We start from the raw sequence: 19733 nt of genomic DNA, 5'->3' as shown, positions 1-19733 counted from the left end.
CGCAATATTCACATTTTTATCTGAATAGACAAACAAAGAAAATTTAGATGGTAAAAGTTTGCAGTATACACTGCAGTGCCCATATTCGCGAAAATGTTTTCACGAATTTTACCAAATTTTAGCGATTTTCTCAAATTTCAACAAAAAACCTTTTGCGAAAATTCACAAAAATTTGAGAAAATCGTGAAAATTTCAGAAAATTCGTGAAACTGTTTTCTCGAATATCGGCACTGGTACACTGTCATCGAAAATTTTACACTCTCAAAAACTTGGGTGGATCAGGTCCATTGACTGTCTTTTTTCAATAATTGCAGTCCCAGTTTTCTTACCATTTTTAAATAAGCTGGTGTTTTAAGATCACAAAATTATATTCAGATGAGAATTTCCTTCCAGACTTGCTTCCATTGAAATCATTAATGTGGAGTAATTCGGCTGTATTAATCGCCAGTTTGCGGTTTGCCGAAGGGAATAAATAAAACTGAGTTGAAAAGCAAGTACCTTTACCTCTGCATTTCACTTTTGGCCAGGAGCAGGTCAGATTCGAAACCTGGTACAGTAGCCCTTAACACTACATTTCACTGAAGGCTCGGAACAGGTTAAATTCATGTCATGCAAAGTTAACCTAGAGACGGCTATCATCTGCTTATGATTACCACTTAAAGAATAAATGACAATCTTTGACTAATGCTAGTTCAAAGAAATAAATCTCTTCGAAATACACACATCAAATGAAGTAACAGATCCAACAGTAAAAGTTACATCCATAGTCTTACATATAAGGGTTTCAGAGACGTGTTAAAGGGCTCGCATCTGGTTCGGCTGACCTGTTTCAACTTAGGTTGACCTGAGCCGGTTTTCAACCTGAACTAAAATTTTAGGTTCGACACGAACTTGACCTGGACCTGAAATTTTCGATTTCGGTTTCAACCCGAACCTGGATTGGTTTGAATCGAAACTGAACTTTTACTTTCGTGTTTGACCCTGAATCTACCTGAAATCTTCAGGATGTGATGGATCAGGTCGGGTTCTGGTAGCCCGAAATTTTTGCACCCAAAATCAAAAATTTTTCGAATACGGTCCATCCTCAAAATTTCAGGTTCAGGTGATGTTCGGGTCAAACCCAAAAGTAAAATTTCAGGTTCGGGCAACCTGAAATCTTAGTTGCGAACTCGACCTGTTCCGAGCATTTACATCTAGCCAGGCAAAACAAATCTCGCGCCTAAGAATGTATATTATAGTTCATGAAATCGCATAGAGGTAGACTACCCAGGTGAAATCGTAAGGAAAATTATGTAAATTGTATTGATGTAAACAGTGTCTTGGATTTAAGTCACGACACCAAACCACTGCAAACAACATAAGATCAGCCGAATCAGGTCTTTCAAGTTTGTACTCAAAAAATGGATTGTGTAAATTCAATTTCATTCAACTCTATACGATTTTATTTACTTCAAAGGTTTTTTATAGCACTACCAAATTCAACACAAAATATTACGTCCTGACAATATACATTTCCGTCTGTTTCGATACTCCAAATTCAAAAGAAATATGAAATCTCATCGGTCGATTTTTTTGGTCCCTGGACAGCAGAAACCTCTTCATAATGTGTCAGTGGCTGATAGAAAAGTCTAACGTGATAGATGTTGTCATCAATAGTCAAACTGAAAGAAAAATAGAGAAAAATGTATTGATCGGGACATGTTGAAAATGACAAAAAAATTGACACTAACCTAACAAAATAGTCGACGCCAGTGACCGTTAGCGATTTATAACTGTTAATAACAATTTTCGCATCTGCAGATGGACAACTCGACAAACTGTCACAAATTTTCTTGATAATATTCGCCTTATGTTTTTCAACCAATTCTGTGAGCACTGCATTTGCTGGTTTAGACTCACTAAGGCGTACCGTTTCCGTTTCAGCTGTCTGCAACAAAAATCATTTATTGGGAAATAACATTATCCACGAAACGGTGCAATCGTTGTACGATTAAAAAAGGAAAAAATTAACACTTACGGTGCTCATGATAATTGCAGCGAATACGACAACAGGGAAAATGATAAACTTGGCCATCTTGAGTCTTCGCTACGATGATCTGAATGATAAACAAAGAAAAAAAAATTGAGAAAAAAGTCTATGTGAACAAAACAAGACAAAGCAACAAATCGCACTAGAATTTAACCTTGATTTATTTTACAAAGTAACCTCTAAGAGCGAATGGGATAATTTCTTGCTATTTAACACTTTACTGTTCGCGCTGAGACTGGTTTTGTGTGTTATATTACTGTATTATGCACATCTGACCGCAACTTTTATAGTCATTCCAAGTCATATAATGATGTCATTTTTAACTTCTATTTTAAAAATATTTATTAATCTGCCGAAATTTAAACACTACACAGAAAGAAATTACTAAAGGTACCGTTCGTGGACAAAAGCGATGGAATATTAGACATTTTCTTGTAATTTTTTAAAATTACATAGAGAATTCTGCATGTTGTAGCCTGAGCGAAGCGAGGATACTTAAAAAACTAAGATGAGCGAGCGTGTTACTGTTACACATAGGTATATTAAATACTTCTTGTTCTTTAAAAAAATCTCATACAAATTAATGGAATCTTTGGTGGGTAATGTTCGGGCAATTCAGAGAAATGATAACAGGCACTGAACTAACCTCACGTGTAGAATGCGCATGTCAAATGACATGATTTGCAGTATTAACTCAATGGGGCCGTAATTTAAAATTTCAATTTCTTTTATTTTTAAAAATAGTTTCTTAAACTAAGTACACCGCGTAGCTCCAGTATGTGTTACAATTCTAAGGAGCTACAACCGTTAAAAGTAAAAACAATTTTGTTGATAAAAACAGTATAAGTGATGAACAAGGACAACTAGCAAGGCAAAATGTATCAGAAGGTGATGGTAGCAAGCTTAAATTTTCATATTAAATTCTTTTAATGAACGACAAAAATGATTAAGGGTGATAGAATTTCTGATCGTTGGCGGAAGGCCATTAAACAATGTCGGACCAGAATAAAGCAGGCAACGTTTGCCATAGCTCGACTAAACCTTAGGTTTCTTCAGCAAGTAAGAATACCTTGTTTCGTAGCAATTGAGGTTGTCCAAGAATTGCAATGAGTGATGCTTCAGATCATTGATACAACAAAAAACGAATTTGCAGACTGCATTCCCGAGGGAAGCGGAATGGATCGGCTGCTTAAAGAAATCGCTAATGAACACAACAAAAAGCATGGGTGACAGAACGCCACCTTGCGGGACACCGATCGTCACATCAACCAACGTAAATGAACTCCGCTCATTTATTGATTTTTTGATACTCACTTCCGCCTGTGTCAAGCAATAAGGTTCAAAATTGACCCAAATTTGTTCGGACTTTCACTTTTTTTTGGACAATCTCTCCCTATTGGTGTGATGTGACGTCCGTCATTATTGTTTACATACAATTTTTTCTTCTTTTCTTTTTGGTGCTGTTATCATCATGAAATATTCTGGATTTTTTTTTTAACTTTACTTCTTTATCAAAATAAAATAATTAAAAAAATTAATAATAAGGCGCAAGGCACGTTTACATAGGATGTTGATAAGCGCTGAAGCAAGATGACGGTGTCACAAATTACAAAAATTTTGTATCTTTTTTCGAAAAAAAAACATTTGCAGAAAACTACCTTCTAAATTCCTTTAAACGAAAGTTAAAGAGGGCCGTAAATGACAGAACCTTTCGCCAAGTGGGCTTACATTTCTGTCACTTTTAGGAACCATATAGTTATTTACGTATCTGTTGGGACGGTATATTTTGGGCAATTTTGCAAAAATGTTTAATTAAACGATTTGAATAATCTACTATTATTCACTTCCGGCCACTTGACCACAATGATGACAAAAGACCCAAAAAACATAATATTTTCAACACAAAAAACGACATCATCGCTCAAATTTTATAATGTAAAATTTTCGATGGCAGTGTACACTGCACATTTTTACCATCTAAATTTTCTTGTCTATTCAGATGGAAACGTGAATAGAGGTTTGTTACGAATAACTGTAAACACGAAATTTGACTGGCCGAACGAATACGATTTCATCCACAGAGCTCGGTTTTCATACAAATATTGATGAGGTTATGTCTATATGGATGAAATTTGACAGTAATTTGACAATTCGTATGGCCTTGGAACAGACCTATAGTAAGCTAACCTTCAAAATTCAAAAATATCACTAGCAAATAATCGCTCTGGAAATAATCGAATTTTACCGATAAGAATTGTTTACGCTCAAAGTAATTCAAAGTTTACTCGCTTAATGCGTGCATGTCTCATAAAACCCTAATGCTTAGTTTCCTCTTACCAAAAAAGTACTCCGTGTGAGAAACACAAATGAAGTACTTTTTGTTGAGTGGAATGGACAATTAAGTACTCTAAACTGATTACTAATCGTTCATAAATCTAAACGATAATCAAGAAATCATTATTATACCTTCAATTTATCAACGACTTCAAACAAATTAAATATTTACTTTGGGAACGAGTTCATGAGTTGTATATGAACATTTGCTGCGGCAGAAATGCAGTATACGAAAGCAGCTAGGATCGGCGATTTTTTGATTGGGAAAATCCACGTTGGTGGAGGTTTCCTGGACCCATTTAAGGCAAAATTTTCAGCGCGGAAAGCAATTTTAATTTTGTCATTTTGTATAAGGAAAATCTGTTTGACTAAAAAAAAATTATTTTTTGTACAAGGAAAATGAAAAAATTAAAATTGCTTTCCGCGCCCAAATTTTGCCTGAAATGGTGGCAGGGGACCTCCACAAACCATTCCCAATCAAAAAATCGCCGATCCTAGCTGCTTCCGTATACTGCATTTTAGCCAAATACACGGACTGTTCTTGATTTTAGCTAATTCATTCATTCAATTCATTCGTCAACTAAGCCTTTCAAAATGCCTAACGATATATTTTTGTTACGCAATCTATTGAAAACATTCACATCGTTCGTTCGTAGAAATTTTTTTGAGACATTCTATCCTTCGTGAACCACCGTTTGATTGATTGCTGTGGACTTTTCATTGAATTGTTGTGTATCTTCGGTTAGATAGTTTTGTTTTTTTGACGCTCGCATTCCGTTTAGTTCCTATCGCAGTCAACTTTGATCGTCAACCGACTGGCTTTTACTGTCAGGAATCTAAATATTAGGAATTTTGATATTGTCAATGCTGGATGTAAGTTTGTTGAATTTCAAAATTTTTGGACGGGAACTTTTCATTCTCTTTGTCGATTTTATTACTCACTTTCACATTCAATGTCTCAAAATCAACAATTGGACTCGAATCGGATGGTCTTTTTGTCGATAAATCTAGAGGTTTCACGTTTAAATCAACTAGGTCCCACCTGTTGGGCGGGTCGGGTCCCTTGACTGATAATTTTTCCAAAATAATTAACCAATTATATTACACTATTATAAATATCTTAATTTATTTTAACTGATTTTTTCATCTCATATCAGATTAATCGTCTACAACGTGACAAAGAAGCGCATCCGATAAAGACACAATGAAATTCTATTGTGTTTTAAAGCCTTTTTCAGTGATCACATTTTCATTGAAAGAACGTTCGTGCCTATTTTTCAAATATACGTTGGCTCTCATCGCAATTTTACGAGTGTAAAAATCTTACCAAATCAAAATGACATTTGACACCGCCAAAATTAACTGCTTTATTTTTTTCTAGTACTCTGCTTGATACTTTGCCGCAAACTGCTCGCTCGTCCGAGCTGTCTAATATTGCAATACGATACCGCAACTCGTGTGAATTACGACCCTCGCTTCGCTCGGGCCGCAAACTTCACACTCGTCAGAGTTGTCTAATATTAGGTTTGGTCTAATCGCAAACTTCTCGCTTGTCCGAGCTGTCTAATATTGCAATACGATACCGAAACTCGTGTGAATTACGACCCTCGCTTCGCTCGGGCCGCAAACTTCACACTCGTCAGTTGTCTAATATTAGGTTTGGTATAATCGCAAACTTCTCGCAAGGCCGAGCTGTCTAATATTGCAAAATGATACCGCAACTCGTGCGAATTACGACCCTCGCTTCGCTCGGGCCGTAAGCTTCACACTCGTCGAAGTTGCCTAATGTTAGAATTGCTTGACTTTTGTAATACTTTATACTCACTGTATAGATATATGCTGCTTGTTAATTATCAAATACAAAAATCAACTATCAATTATCAAATACCAATAATCGAATATCAATGATATTGTTCATTTATTACATTGCATTTCTATTTTTTGGGGTAACTTCCGAAGCGTTGATCACACATAGCTTATCGTCGAACTTAACCTTCCAAATGTCAGATGTATAATTTTAGGAACCAAAACTTTTCACTATTTTCTGCCAGTCAAGGGAATAGGACATTAAATTATCAATTGTCAACAGAGTAAAATCCTGTTTTCTGGAATAGTTTCCAGATACTTAGGCCCACATGACCTATCTTCCAACTATCTTTGTGTGGTTACAAACATTTCAGTGAAGGGAATTATCAATTACCAATAATTATCAATTATAAGCAGCGTAAAATGAATTTTTCTGGAATAGCTTTCAGATCCTTAGGCCCGACATGGCCCATCTTTGAATTCCATTCCTCGTCGATTAAAACAAATTTTATTAAAATCGGTTAAGAATGACTCAAGTCGTGACAAATAGATTACAAACAATTACGTTTCTCATAACATTTCATAAAATGTCACAACACATTAAATTATCAATATTAATTTTCAATTAACATGTATTATCAATTATCAACAGAGTAAAATCCTGTTTTTCTGGAATAGTTTCCAGAACCTTAACCCGACATGGCCCATCTTTGAAATTAACCTCAGGAATCCCATTCCTCGTCGATTAAAAAAAAATCATAAAAATCGGTTATGAATTAATCAAGTTATCGTGATTACAAAAAAAATAGGCTACAAACAATTACGTTTTCCTTCACATTTCATACATTGTTAGGTTACAAACATTTTCTGGCGTAAGACCCTTGACTTTCAGCCAAGGGAACAATATTATTATTACCAATTATCAGTTATTACAGTTACATTTTATATAATAATATCACCACAACACATTAAATTATCAAAATATCAATTATCAGCACTGTATTATCAATTACAATTATCAACAATTAAAATTATCAATAAAATCATGTTTTTCTGGCATAGTTTCCAGAACTTTATCCCGACATGGCTCATCTTCGAACTTAACCTCAGGAATTTCATTCCTCGTCGATTAAAAAAAAAAATCATCAAAATCGGTTAAGAATTACTCAAGTTATCGTCGTGACAAAAAAAAATATTTCAAACATTTAAAGTTTTGATAATTTTTCATACACTGTATGGTTACTAACATTTTAGGGTATTTTCTGGCATAAGTCCCTTGACTTTCAGTCAAGGGAATAAGATCGGAACGGTCAATGTTGACGTAGAGCCTTAATGAGTCTTCGTAGACAATTCTTCTTTGAAATTTCTGATTTTGTCGATAAGTTTGTTGATTTTGCTGATAACTACTTGAGGAATAAACGGCAATCCCCTGACTAATACAAAAACAACGTTGAAAGAAATAAATCTCTTGGAAATACACAAATAAAATGAAATATTAGATCCAATAGTAGTAAAGGTTAGCTCAGTTATCTTACATGTCAGGTTTGACTCAAAGTTGACCTGGACCTGGGCATAATTCGAACCTGAATTGGTTTGACTCGAGACTGAACTTTTACTTTCTTGTCTGACCTCATAAAACTTACTGACATATTTCTGGCCAAAGACATTATTTAAATCGATTTTTCACCATGAAGCCATGATGGCTTTTTCTTGGCCGAATGGAGAAAAATGTAGATCTGGTTGTGTTCAACATTTTTCTCCATTTGACCAAAAATGATCCATCATAGCTTCATGGTGAAAAATCGATTGAAGGAACGTCTTGACCAGAAATATGTCAATAAGTTTTAATCATAATCATTTAGGATGAATCAGGTCAAACCCAAAAGTAAAATTCCCGGTTCGGGTCGAACCAATTCAGGCTTGGGTTCGGTTCCAGAAATCTTAGTTGCGACCCTAGCAAAACAAACCCAAGAACAAGCCTAAGAACGGATATTACACATCATAAAATTTTAAGGGAAAATATGTAAAGTTGTAATGATGTGGATAATGTCATCACACCAAGCTATACAACAAGCGGCCAGATTCACTACAAACAACATAAGATCAGTTTGATCGAGTTTGTACTCAATAAAAGGATTGTGTAAAGTGTAAATGCAATTTCATTCAACTCTGTACGCTTTTATTTACTTCAAAGGTTTTTTATAGCACTTCCAAATTCATCACAAAATATTACTGTCCTGACAACATACATTTCCGTCTGTCAAGATTCCATTCGATATTCTAAATTTAAAAGAAATATGAAATCTCATCGGTTACTGTTTTTGGTCCCTGCACGGCATGAACCTCTTCCGTTTGTGTCCATGGTTGACTGTAAATTTTCACATGATAGATGATGTCGTCAATAGTCAAACTGAAAGAACATTCGAAAAAAATGTGTTGGATTGTGTGATTTGTTGAAAATGGCAAACAAATTCACACTAACCCCACAAAATAGTTGCTGCCAGAGACCGTTTGCTTTTTATAACTGTTAATAACAATTTTCGCATCAGATGTTGGACAACTCGACCCACTATCACAAATTTTCTTAATAATATTCTCCTTTTGTCTTTCAATCAATTCTGTGACCTCTGCATCTACTGGTTTAGACGCACCAAGACCTCCCCTTTGAGCTTTCTGCAACAAAAAGTATTTATTAGGAAATAATTACGAATATGCACAAAACGGTACAAACGTTAATACGATTAGAAATAACTAAAAACTTACGGTGCTCATTATAATTGCAGCGAATACCACAACAGTGAATATGAAAAACTTGGTCATCTTGAGTCTTCGCACACACAACGATCTGACAAATGGTAAATAAACAAAAATAGAAAACAAGACAAAGTCACAAATCGTACTAGAATTTAACCTTGGTTTGGATTACAAAGTAAGAACAGAATATTTTGGTTTAATTTCCTTTTGATGTTATCACTTCCACTACTCACGCTGAAACTGGTTTTGTGTATGCACAATATTACATTTGACCGTAACTTTTATAGTCAGTCAAAGTCATAAAATGATGTCATTTTTAATTTATATTTGCTGAATTTAAGAATATACTTATCAATCTGCCGAAATTTAAATACTGCACACACAAAAAAGCTAGAAATAGTTTATTATGCAAATCAATCATGATATTTGTAACTTACGCCACCTGTATGCAATGTCATATGAACGTATTTTATCGCAATAGTTCGGAAAGTGGTCGTTACATGAAGAACCTTTTTTCGTTAAGGAAACCTCTTTCCCTACCAAGTGAAGGAAAGCTCTTCCGTCCCACGTGAAGGAAGTTTTTCTTTCACAGGAAAAATGCATCATCTGAAATATTGTTGTGAATTATTGAACGCTGAAATCGAAATAAATATTGTTTTATTGTTGATACCATAAATTTGTGGTTTGAGTAAATACGTAGATTTGAGTAAATACGTGCATCCGTATCTCGCGTGCATCATGAGCAAATTTATTTAAAATTTTCGAACACAAAAATAATTTAAAAAAATCACAGAATTTAAACTGTCGGCCATATTTGTCTAAGCAATCTTTTTTTTAATTGCAGCAAACACGTTTAATGGCCAAACCAATTTTAGTTATGAGTTTTTCACTTTTTCGAAAACACCAAACAAACACTTTTGCTTGTATTTACTATTTATTCACTTCACTTCACCACAAAATTTATTAAGACAGAAATCGCGTGTGACACTTGATCACCGTCTTCGTGATCAACTTAGAGTTGTCTTAGTCTGTTCTTTCAGAACCTTGCATAAAAGAAATAGCAAATCAACATGTAATCTAAGCAGATCAATAATTATTGTATTCCTCGGGGGGAAATGTACATGTAACTACAACATTCCGGGTGGTTAGGCAATAATATAAAATTATGCACGTCTTGCCAAAATTGTTATCGAGACGTGTGGGCATTGCTGGTCGGTCCAAAGGCCAAGCCGAAGTTGCATACACTTTTTTATCTGCCGAGAACATATATACCGAGATAAACAAAAAAGCGCTAGAAGGATAAGTGGGAAATTATTGTTCTCGGCAGATACAACAGCATACATTAGATGCTTGGAAACACGGCAGAGTAAAGTAATCCATGCAAGAGCAGTCGATTTTGACGAGGGACCTAAATTCATAAGTAGGCCTTTGATTTTGGTGCAAAACTCTTACTAATACAAATGCATGAAACGAATGCGTAAACGATTATAACAGGATTTAGGTCCCTCCTTTGAATGTATTTTAGTCGTCTGCTCCTGCCTGGTTTACTTTACTCTGTCGTGTTGGAAAGCATTCATCACTCGGGATCATTTTGTGATACGAATAGAACTCACAAGTCTGTTCTTAAGCAACAAGGTACTCGTGTAGTTGCATACCTCCACTTTGGCTCGGATATGCAATTTCTACACTTGACAAAATAACAGTTTCCAAACCTTGTTGCTTAAAAACGCACTCGCGAGCTCTCCGCCGCATCCACTGTAATCTACTATTATCATAAGATAGGAACAACGTTTGACCTAAACAACGTTGGAAATACGCGACGAAGTCGTGATATTTTAACATTAGTTAGGAAAAATGTTTTTCATCATTTCATAGTAAGGTTTTGTGTATCAGTTTCAGGCGATTTCTAACACGTAATCAATTTCGTAGCGAACTACTTAATGTAGGTATCCGATGATGTGTTTGAGGATTGGTTAAAACTTTGAGTAATTTGTTGTAAGGGGCTTACTCATAACATTATTCACCACAGCCTACTCCTCACAACAGACTAATGGTACCTCTCCAAAGTGGTTACCTGCTGAATGTACTGGGACGACTATATGACGACATGCTTATAGATGATGAATTTTTATTCTTACTTTTTTTTTTAATATCACAAATTTTTCTAAAAGTGAGTCCGCGAAATCGCTTACGACTGCTACATGTAGCTGAACGGTACGTTTTACTTTAAAAAGTATCGAACCATTGGTTCTCACTCTGATCAGAAATGATTAGTTCGATTGCTTCACAGCTCTTATTTCTGGGTCTCACGACTTGATTTGTTTCGCGGCTCAAAAACCAAAGTTTGACTTGGATATGGTACTAGTCTCACCAACAAATACCTACTAATCTTTCTTTTCAGGTGGACGAATGACGCGCAATCTGGAATTATTAAACCGCTGACGACATTACATCATGATCAGAACTTTATATTTTTATTCTTATATAATACTCTATTTGTCTGTTCGTTATTTATACGTATTGTATGATACCGTCGAATGTATTAGTCGACGTAAAAATGAAAAAAATAAAATAAAAAATTTAGCTCTTGAGGGCGGACTTGCTTCGTTTTTTGTGTTTGCTAATCATGGAATATTATGAAAACAATTTTAAAATGCATTGCTTTATTTAAAAAAAAGATTTTAACAAGACGCAAGATAATGGTGACATAATACTTTTACATATAGGATGCTGATAAGCACTGAAGCAAGGAGATTTTGGACATTTGTGCTTTAGAACTGAATTATGTGAGTAAAAGTTGAACAAAATTATTTATTCTCAGGTAATACATGTGGGAACCGAGTAGTTGGCACAGGTCAATTAACTATTCGAATGCAGATATCCTTTTGTTAACTAGAACAGTTGTTGACATGAGAGAGTATGATTGTTAATCAGTTTCAGGCGAACCGTAGATGAAGAAAGATTTAAATAAAATTTGATTCGTTTACGTTGAGAAAAGTCGGATGTTTTATTAGGCTACGGCCTTGCCTGATCCTATATGGTGGCTCAACCGCTTTTGGACCTTTAAGGGATGTAAATTGTGAGAAAAATTAAAAGACAATTGAGAAAATCCATTTAAAGTCTGCAAAGTGAATTGTGTAAAGACGATTTTGAACAATAGAAAACCGAAAGTAAATGAAAAGAAGCACGTGGAGAAAAGAATCGCAAAGAGTCCGGGTGAATGTTGAGTAGATTTATGCCGAACAAATCGCAAAGAGTCCGGGTGAATGCTGAGTGGATTTACGCCAAACTAATCGCGAAGAGTCCGGGTGAATGCTGAGTGGATTTACGCCGAACAAATCGCAAAGAGTCCGGGTGAATGCTGAGTGGATTTACGCCGAACAAATCGCAAAGAGTCCGGGTGAATGCTGAGTGGATTTACGCCGAACAAATCGCAAAGAGTCCGGGTGAATGCTGAGTGGGTTTACGCCGAACAAATCGCAAAGAGTCCGGGTGAATGCTGAGTGGATTTACGCCGAACAAATCGCAAAGAGTCCGGGTGAATGCTGAGTGAATTTACGCCGAACAAATCGAAATGAAGATAACAAACAACTGCTAAGAAGTAAAGAATGAGATGGGACGAAAAGAAGCTGGAAAGAAATCGAACACGCAACGCGACGAAAAAGTAATTTTAAAGTTGGCATACGAACTTTAAAAGTTCCAGAAACATCGAATCGACAGCAACGTGGTGTATACAATTCGAAACAATAAGCAGGTTGGCGAGACAACAACAAAAAACAGATCGAACAGTGACTTGCAGTACAATTGTCGCTTATATGTTGAACTTCGATTTGGTTGGTAAATCGGAATCGTGCGGCAAGGCTGGTTGTATAATTTTCGGATCATACGATGCGACTACTTGGATAATTTTGAGTTTCGAATATACGAGGAATGTGGACGATTTTGATGTGAACATGAAACGTTGCAATGGCGATGAATATGGCAAAAGTGTTTGGATTTATCATTCGTTACATTTGTGAATTTACCATTCGTTATATTTGTAAAGAGGGCTGTGTGGTTGAACACATTTGAGGTCAAATGTTTTGTTAAGAGGGGGTTGTGTGGGAACCGAGTAGTTGGCACAGGTCAATTAACTATTCGAATGCAGATATCCTTTTGTTAACTAGAACAGTTGTTGACATGAGAGAGTATGATTGTTAATCAGTTTCAGGCGAACCGTAGATGAAGAAAGATTTAAATAAAATTTGATTCGTTTACGTTGAGAAAAGTCGGATGTTTTATTAGGCTACGGCCTTGCCTGATCCTATATACATAAGAACAATTCAATAGATCTGTTCCAAGGTTCTTTCAGCTGTCGAAACATCATCCACATAGACATAACCAAAAAATTATTGTTGACAGATTGACCACAAAAGCGTTGAGGTTATGGTTCTGTGGATACTTCCGTTTGTTTCGGATTGTCAAAAATAGTTTTTTTCAGGCTGCACGCGGCTTTCTTTTTTATCCATTAAAATTCCTTTAATTGGCTCCTATCTCACATAATTTTTAAGCTTTACTACTAAGATGTTGTCCCCTTTATAGTAAGATTTTGCGATCGTATGCTAAATGCCTAAATGAAAGTGCAGAGTAGAGATGTGCGGGCCGCCCGAAAATGTCGGGCTGTCCGAGTTTTTATCCGGCCCGACCGGGCTCGGGCCGGACGGGCTTTGAAAATGGAAATATTCTGTTCGTGCGGGCTTTTCTAATTAGATCCGGCCCGAGCACCGGGCCGGACGGGCTTTGAACTAAAAAGATTGGGCCGACCGAAAAAATTTTAAAATGTAAAAATAAATCTAAATCTAAATTTTGGAAATAACTTTTATATGCATACACCATCATCGACTATCTAACACGAACTTGACTACAAAAAAGACGACGATTTCATCCAACCTCAATTTTTTTTGTCGAAAATTGTGACGGATTTAACAAATTTTGCAAATTAAAGCCGCTTCGCGCTCATTTAGGTTGCTCATATAGCTCATTTGACATAAAAAATTGTTTAGGTTGTTATGTCCTTAGAGTAATTATACCTAGAGAGGAAATTTGTACGACGAAATGTGGTCCCAACATCAGTTTGTATAAGATACACATTTCGTATAATTTTACACCAACACATGTATGCTTTGACGTTTTTTCGCTATTGATATTTCAATTTGCCCTCTTAATTAAGAGGGCAAACACACATACCAATAAACATTTCGTATTTTATGTTGGGACCACATATTTTACGTAATTTTGTTCGAAATTTCCTCTCTAGGTATAATTACTCTTAGGTTATGTCCTGTGGATGAAATCTGCCACTTCATGTGGCCTTGGAACAGACATATAACACAATACTCCTTCTTGTTCTTATTAGAATAACTAGTACAGTTTGATATGATATTTGTCATAATTTGTACCCGCGGAATTTTTCTTTTCACAAATTTGCAACTTCTTTGAAATTTTTCGTACGTTTCGTTAACATTCAGTTGTACATACCAGTCAGTTGAACTCATTTGAACTTGTAGAATGTAATCAAATCATATCCGACTAACGTCTAATGCTACTTGAAAGTACGACGATGGTATATTTGATATACGTCTACTTTTTCAAGGTCTTTTTCAAACAATTAAAAATTTTCGGGCTTTCTCGGACGGCCCGGAAAAAGCCCGGTCCGATCCGGCCGGGCTCGGATCGGATTGGGCCACAAATTGGTCGGGCCAGTTTGGATCGGGCTTTAAAAGTGAATTTCGGGCCGGGCTTCGGGCCGGACGGGCTTCAAAAAAACCTCGGCCCGCACATCTCTAGTGCAGAGTATACTTTCATTGAAATGCCTAACGCGTCCGACCTTCGGTACTGTTTGCTTTCAAATTATTCCGTCAATCAGACCCTATTTCAATGAACGTCAACACAAGGTATGGTCGAATGTCAAACTTTGTATGTAGCGGAGCACATAGCGATTTCATATAAATAAACTCAGCTCTCATGAGACCATACCTGGTTTACACTTTCATTGCATTTTTTTAGTGATTCACCTACGTTTTCCCTACAGGTCAAATTAATTTTGTATATACCAAAATCCTTGCCCCTCTGCCCGTACGTTATTTATGTAAAGCCTCAAGAATTTTCAGGAAACGTCAAGAATTTTGATTATAGGACAAGGACATAGGCTTCACCATAAAATTTTACTTTTACCAACTTCGCCCAGAAGTAAATAGCCTCAATACAAACAACACACACTCTACGGATAATAGCGGCAGAGTCGAAATTTTGCTTGATTTTTGCAAGTGGTTCCAGGTGGTTCCCGTGGTCCAATCGAAGCCGCTATTATCTGTAGAGTGTGTGTTGTTCGTATTGAGGCTATTTACCCAGAAGCAGCAAGTGGCCACTGGACCGTTCGAAATGGAAAGAAATTGTAAAGGCCTACATCCAGCAGTTGATAGAAACAGGCTGAAAAAGAAGAAGAAGAAGAAGAAGAACTTCGCGCAGACAGTTCCTCAGTGATTCTGTAACTAGATTGAAGTGGACTCACTCGTTTTATAGATCACTTCGTGAGCCGTCAACTTCTGGGACACTAGGTCTTGTTTTATAGGGATGATCAACGCACTTCAAGCATGAGTGTTACTCTAACTGGAGTACTGAAACTGGACGGTGTATCTAACAAATTTCGACACTGTGAAATTTTTTTTCCATACCAACTAGTACTTTATTTGACAGCTGTCATTGGAAGCACTTTTGCGTGAAGTACGATTTAAAACCTAGTCAAAATAAAAAAAAAAATATTGAAAAAAGGGTCCTAGAAGTTGAGAGTTCCGCTAAGTGTTCTTTATGCCAGCATTAAAAGTGCAATTTATAAACAATGTTCCTAATTGGTCAGAAAAACAACAATAATAGATGCGGATGGTTGTGTGATGTTGTGTAAGTCATTACTTAATATTTCGTTAAAATTCCCTGATAACGCCCATTGCGGTTTCATTTTTATCTTTATGTTGTTTCAGCTTTTCAAGAGTTGCAATTTTTACAAATTTCTAAAAATCCAATTCATCACACATTTTGAGAACTTTTTTTTATCGCATGAGGCTGGTTACATAATAAAAAAAAATAATTTTTTAAACTTTTTCCGCCTCACAATTGATAACAACCGATGTGTATTATTTTGAATAAAATCAGCTTAAAAAAAACAATTTCTAATTTTTTCAGGCAACATTAATGAACCGGAGAAGAACTCTTATTATCATAAGTTCTGATAACCGCATCCAAAAAATTAATTTGAGAGTACACTGAAGAAAAAACTGTGGTTGATGGAAGCAATGAGAAAATATATGTAACTTGTTGAGTGTATATATATTCCTATATATGGTGAATTCAGACACTCCTCAGCATATCAAAACAAAGGTATATGGAACTTTTCCCAAGGAACTTGAGTCAATCCTGTGTGCTATAGCGAGGGTAAAGCGAATTACGATTTTATTAAATATATAAAAGACTACACACTACATCTGATGATTTTACAATGCAAAATTTGCATCGACCCGATATAAATCAGGTGAAGCACTGTTTTGCAGTGTGCATAAAAGTCAAGATATATTTACTGAATGAAGTTGTAATATCAGACACCTCACTGCAAATATGAGTGTTCGCACTGTTTCTAGCACAAACAATCTTTCCAACGTAACGTCAAAAAACCCAAAATTTTCAAACGTCCTACACAAGGACGCAACGATTGATCTACACACTGTGTGGTACACAGGATCCACTCCAAAGATTTTGATGCACGTGATCGTTCATGGGTAGCGTTAAAGCAGACGACATTAATTTAAGTTAATGAAATGAAAAGATTTGAAAGTTTTTACTGTTGTGTTGGGAAGGGATCGGTGGAACCAACTGGTAATGGTTAGATCACGCTGCCACTGAGTCCCGATATCGAAACAGCTCTGTTTTCTTCGTTAAATTCACTCAACGTGAACCATGACTGGGCAGGGAAGAGCAAGAGCTCTCTTTGTTGTTTTATCTATAAATTTAGCTCATTGTTTGTAGGCATTTGAGATGGGGGTATTTTCAGTGATTCCAAACGTCCTGCACAAGGATGTAAAGGTTGATCTATACAGGATCCACTCCAAAGATTTCGATGGATGTGATCGTTCATGCGTAGCGTTAAAGCAGACGAGATCGCATTACAGAGCTGTGATGATCATAGTGATAGCTGATGAGAATAGAGTGTTATTTGTATCAGTCAAAAACCGTGAAAAGATTAAAACGTGAATTGGGGAACTTCCAAATTTGCTGGATTATAGTTGCAGTGAAAGATTATTTTTTTAAATTGTAACGCTTGTCCATGATTTTTTTTTTTTTGGTGCGGCATCATGTTTAAACAATGCATCGACTTATCAAAACAATTACAAAACAGTTGCACGGGATATGTTGATAGTTGATAAGCACCGAATTTCGACAGATCTGTGTGCTGTATTTTAAACATGAGTTACTATGGATACAATTTGTTGAATAATTTTTATTTTATTCCATACGTGGCTTGGACACTTGAAAAGCATTTATTTAAAAAAAAATGAAAATGGAACACAAAATATTACTGTCCTGACAACATACATTTTTCTTTGACCCTTCGGTGCTCTAAATTTAAACAAAATATGAAATTTCATCGGTTACTGTTTTTGGTCCTTGGACACCATGAACTTCTTCCGTTTGTGTCCATGGTTGACTGAAAATTCTTACGTGATAGATGATGTCGTCAATAGTCAAACTGAAAGATCATTCGAAAAAAATGTGTTGAGTTGTGTGTCTTGTTGAAAATTGCAAACAAAAAGACACTAACCCGACAAAATAATTGGTGCCAGCGACCGTTTGCGTTTTGTAACTGTTAATAACAATTTTGGCATCTGCAGATGGACAAGTCGACCCACTGTCACAAATTTTCTTAATGATGCTATCCCGTTGTCTTTCAATCACTTCTGTGACATCTGCATCTACTGGTTTAGATGCACCTAGACCGCCAGCTACTTGTGCTTTCTAAAAAAATAATTGATCGATGATTTTGGACCAATCTAATTTTGATTAAACAGTCTTACGGTACACATGATAATTGCAGCGAACACAACAGTGAAAATGAATAACTTGGTCATCTTGAGTTTGCACGTACAACGATCTGACAAATAATAAATAAATTAGAAAATATTCTCCGAACAAGACGACACAACGCAAGGGTATTCCGGGCTACGATTGATGAGAAAGATAAAATTTCAACAAAAAGCTAGCTCTCTCTAACTATATTTTAGATGCAAAAACTGGATAGTTGTGTATCAATTGTTGCACTATTATATGAAATCGCAATCAGGAATACCCTTATCTCGAATCGTATTAGAATTTGCACTTTGACTTATAATAATTGTAAAGAAAAGAAATGGTTAAACCTCTAAACGGAGAATATTTTGTTCTTGATGTTGTCACGTTGAAACTAGATTTGTATCTACAGAAAACGACATTGAATCACCCAGTTTTATAGCCAGTTTCAGTCATAAAATGATGTCATTTTTAAATTGAATTTAAATTCTGAATTATTATTATCTGCTGGAGCGGCAGACGGCATGAGTTTCTATTTTCTAGACTCTTCTCTTTTTATATTCTACCGTCGCAAGCAAGATGTCGTTGCAATGACTCGGTGTGGGCATAATGCTAACAGAAAAATAATTAAATTTTTATTCGACTGGTTTTAGTTAAATATAATGTCAATTTATAGCCCATGATCTCAGGACTCAAATCCAATATTTGGTACGCGATAAGAGTTTGAAAAACCGATGGTTTTTTGGAATTTAAGCAAAAATTGAAAAAATTCAATTTTGTCTCTCACACGGAGTACTTTTTTGGTAAGAGGAAATAAAGCATTACCTCTGTTGTTTTAAATACGCTGTTACCGAATAGATTTGTAAAAAACAATTCTCATATGTAAATGTTCTATTAATCTTAAACTTATGAAAACATTGAGACAAACTGACTAAAGTATACTCTAATGAGCTCTCAGGTCTCATTATCAATGATTTGGCTAAAACCAGTCATATGATGAGTGTACTGACCTCTTATCTACTATATAATACACACAATGATTTTGAGTTTTACGAGATATGGATATTTCCTATTGAACAAATAACACACTCGGCAACATGGGCTTAGTACACTAATAGTGGGTTCGATCATATCACTAGAACAGCATTTTCAGGAGGGGCATTCTCGATACAGTGATTTTTTTTAAGTTCTGAACATATTTGACATATTTAAGAGTTTTAAAAGTCAGCGATGTTTCCAGTCAAAAAATTGTTTTCAGGTTATGATGTTTTGGCAAAAATTTGAAAATATCACAGACTGTGAACATCGATTACTTTTATATGTCATCTACTGCTTCTTCGCTTTAGCTCTTTGGCTTACATTTTTCTGTCACTATCGCCCCTTGTGCTTACATTTTCCAACTTTCGTCCCCAGTAGGCAGCAGTTAGCATACAATAGTTATTTACGCAACTTCTGTGGACGGTAGATTTTTGGAAAAACTCAAAATGTTTCCTTTCAAAGATATGATCTAGTGCTTGGTTCAGTGCTATCATAGGTCTCAGTGCTCTGAGTTCTGTTGGTCCCGCTGCAACCCGTTTCCCGCAAAGTAATGGGAACAGCAGACTTTTTGATGCAGCCGGAACCCAGGATGCCAAAAGTTCCGATTTGGAGTCTCCACAGGTCTCAACTACCTATCGCTAGGATATAAAACACCAATACCACCTCCATAAATGCAGCT

At 35.8% G+C, this 19733-nt stretch overlaps 2 protein-coding genes across 8 annotated transcripts; both read right to left on the bottom strand.

Annotated features, from left to right (window-relative positions):
• Window positions 1–1491: 1491 nt before the first annotated feature.
• On the bottom strand, window positions 1492–2322 carry LOC119077806. Of its 4 annotated transcripts, none has more exons than XM_037185114.1 (4): window positions 2243–2322; window positions 2018–2096; window positions 1731–1927; window positions 1492–1661 (listed from the first exon to the last, which is right to left on the bottom strand). In XM_037185114.1, the coding sequence occupies exons 2-4, from the start codon at window positions 2072–2074 to the stop codon at window positions 1538–1540; spliced, it is 378 nt and encodes a 125-aa protein (XP_037041009.1). In that variant the 5' UTR covers window positions 2075–2096; window positions 2243–2322; the 3' UTR covers window positions 1492–1537. The 4 variants fall into 4 exon arrangements, with proteins under 4 accessions (XP_037041009.1, XP_037041008.1, XP_037041007.1 ...); XM_037185113.1 differs by having other exon boundaries at window positions 2173–2310; XM_037185112.1 differs by having other exon boundaries at window positions 2184–2308.
• A 6055-nt stretch (window positions 2323–8377) lies between these two features.
• LOC119077807 (cystatin-A2-like) lies at window positions 8378–18454 on the bottom strand. 4 transcript variants are annotated; one of them, XM_037185117.1, is made up of 4 exons: window positions 18367–18454; window positions 18025–18101; window positions 17772–17965; window positions 8378–8579 (listed from the first exon to the last, which is right to left on the bottom strand). In XM_037185117.1, the coding sequence occupies exons 2-4, from the start codon at window positions 18076–18078 to the stop codon at window positions 8456–8458; spliced, it is 372 nt and encodes a 123-aa protein (XP_037041012.1). In that variant the 5' UTR covers window positions 18079–18101; window positions 18367–18454; the 3' UTR covers window positions 8378–8455. The 4 variants fall into 4 exon arrangements, with proteins under 4 accessions (XP_037041012.1, XP_037041013.1, XP_037041014.1 ...); XM_037185118.1 differs by lacking the exons at window positions 17772–17965; window positions 18025–18101; window positions 18367–18454 and adding exons at window positions 8652–8842; window positions 8933–9014; window positions 9081–9182; XM_037185116.1 differs by lacking the exon at window positions 8378–8579 and adding an exon at window positions 17468–17699.
• Between the last annotated feature and the right edge of the window lie 1279 nt (window positions 18455–19733).

This window comes from Bradysia coprophila, unplaced genomic scaffold (genome assembly GCF_014529535.1).
Source record: "Bradysia coprophila strain Holo2 unplaced genomic scaffold, BU_Bcop_v1 contig_24, whole genome shotgun sequence".
NCBI classification, from domain to species: Eukaryota; Metazoa; Arthropoda; class Insecta; order Diptera; family Sciaridae; genus Bradysia; species Bradysia coprophila.
Note: the sequence above shows the minus strand (reverse complement) of the source record. Positions and strands in the feature narration are given on the sequence as shown.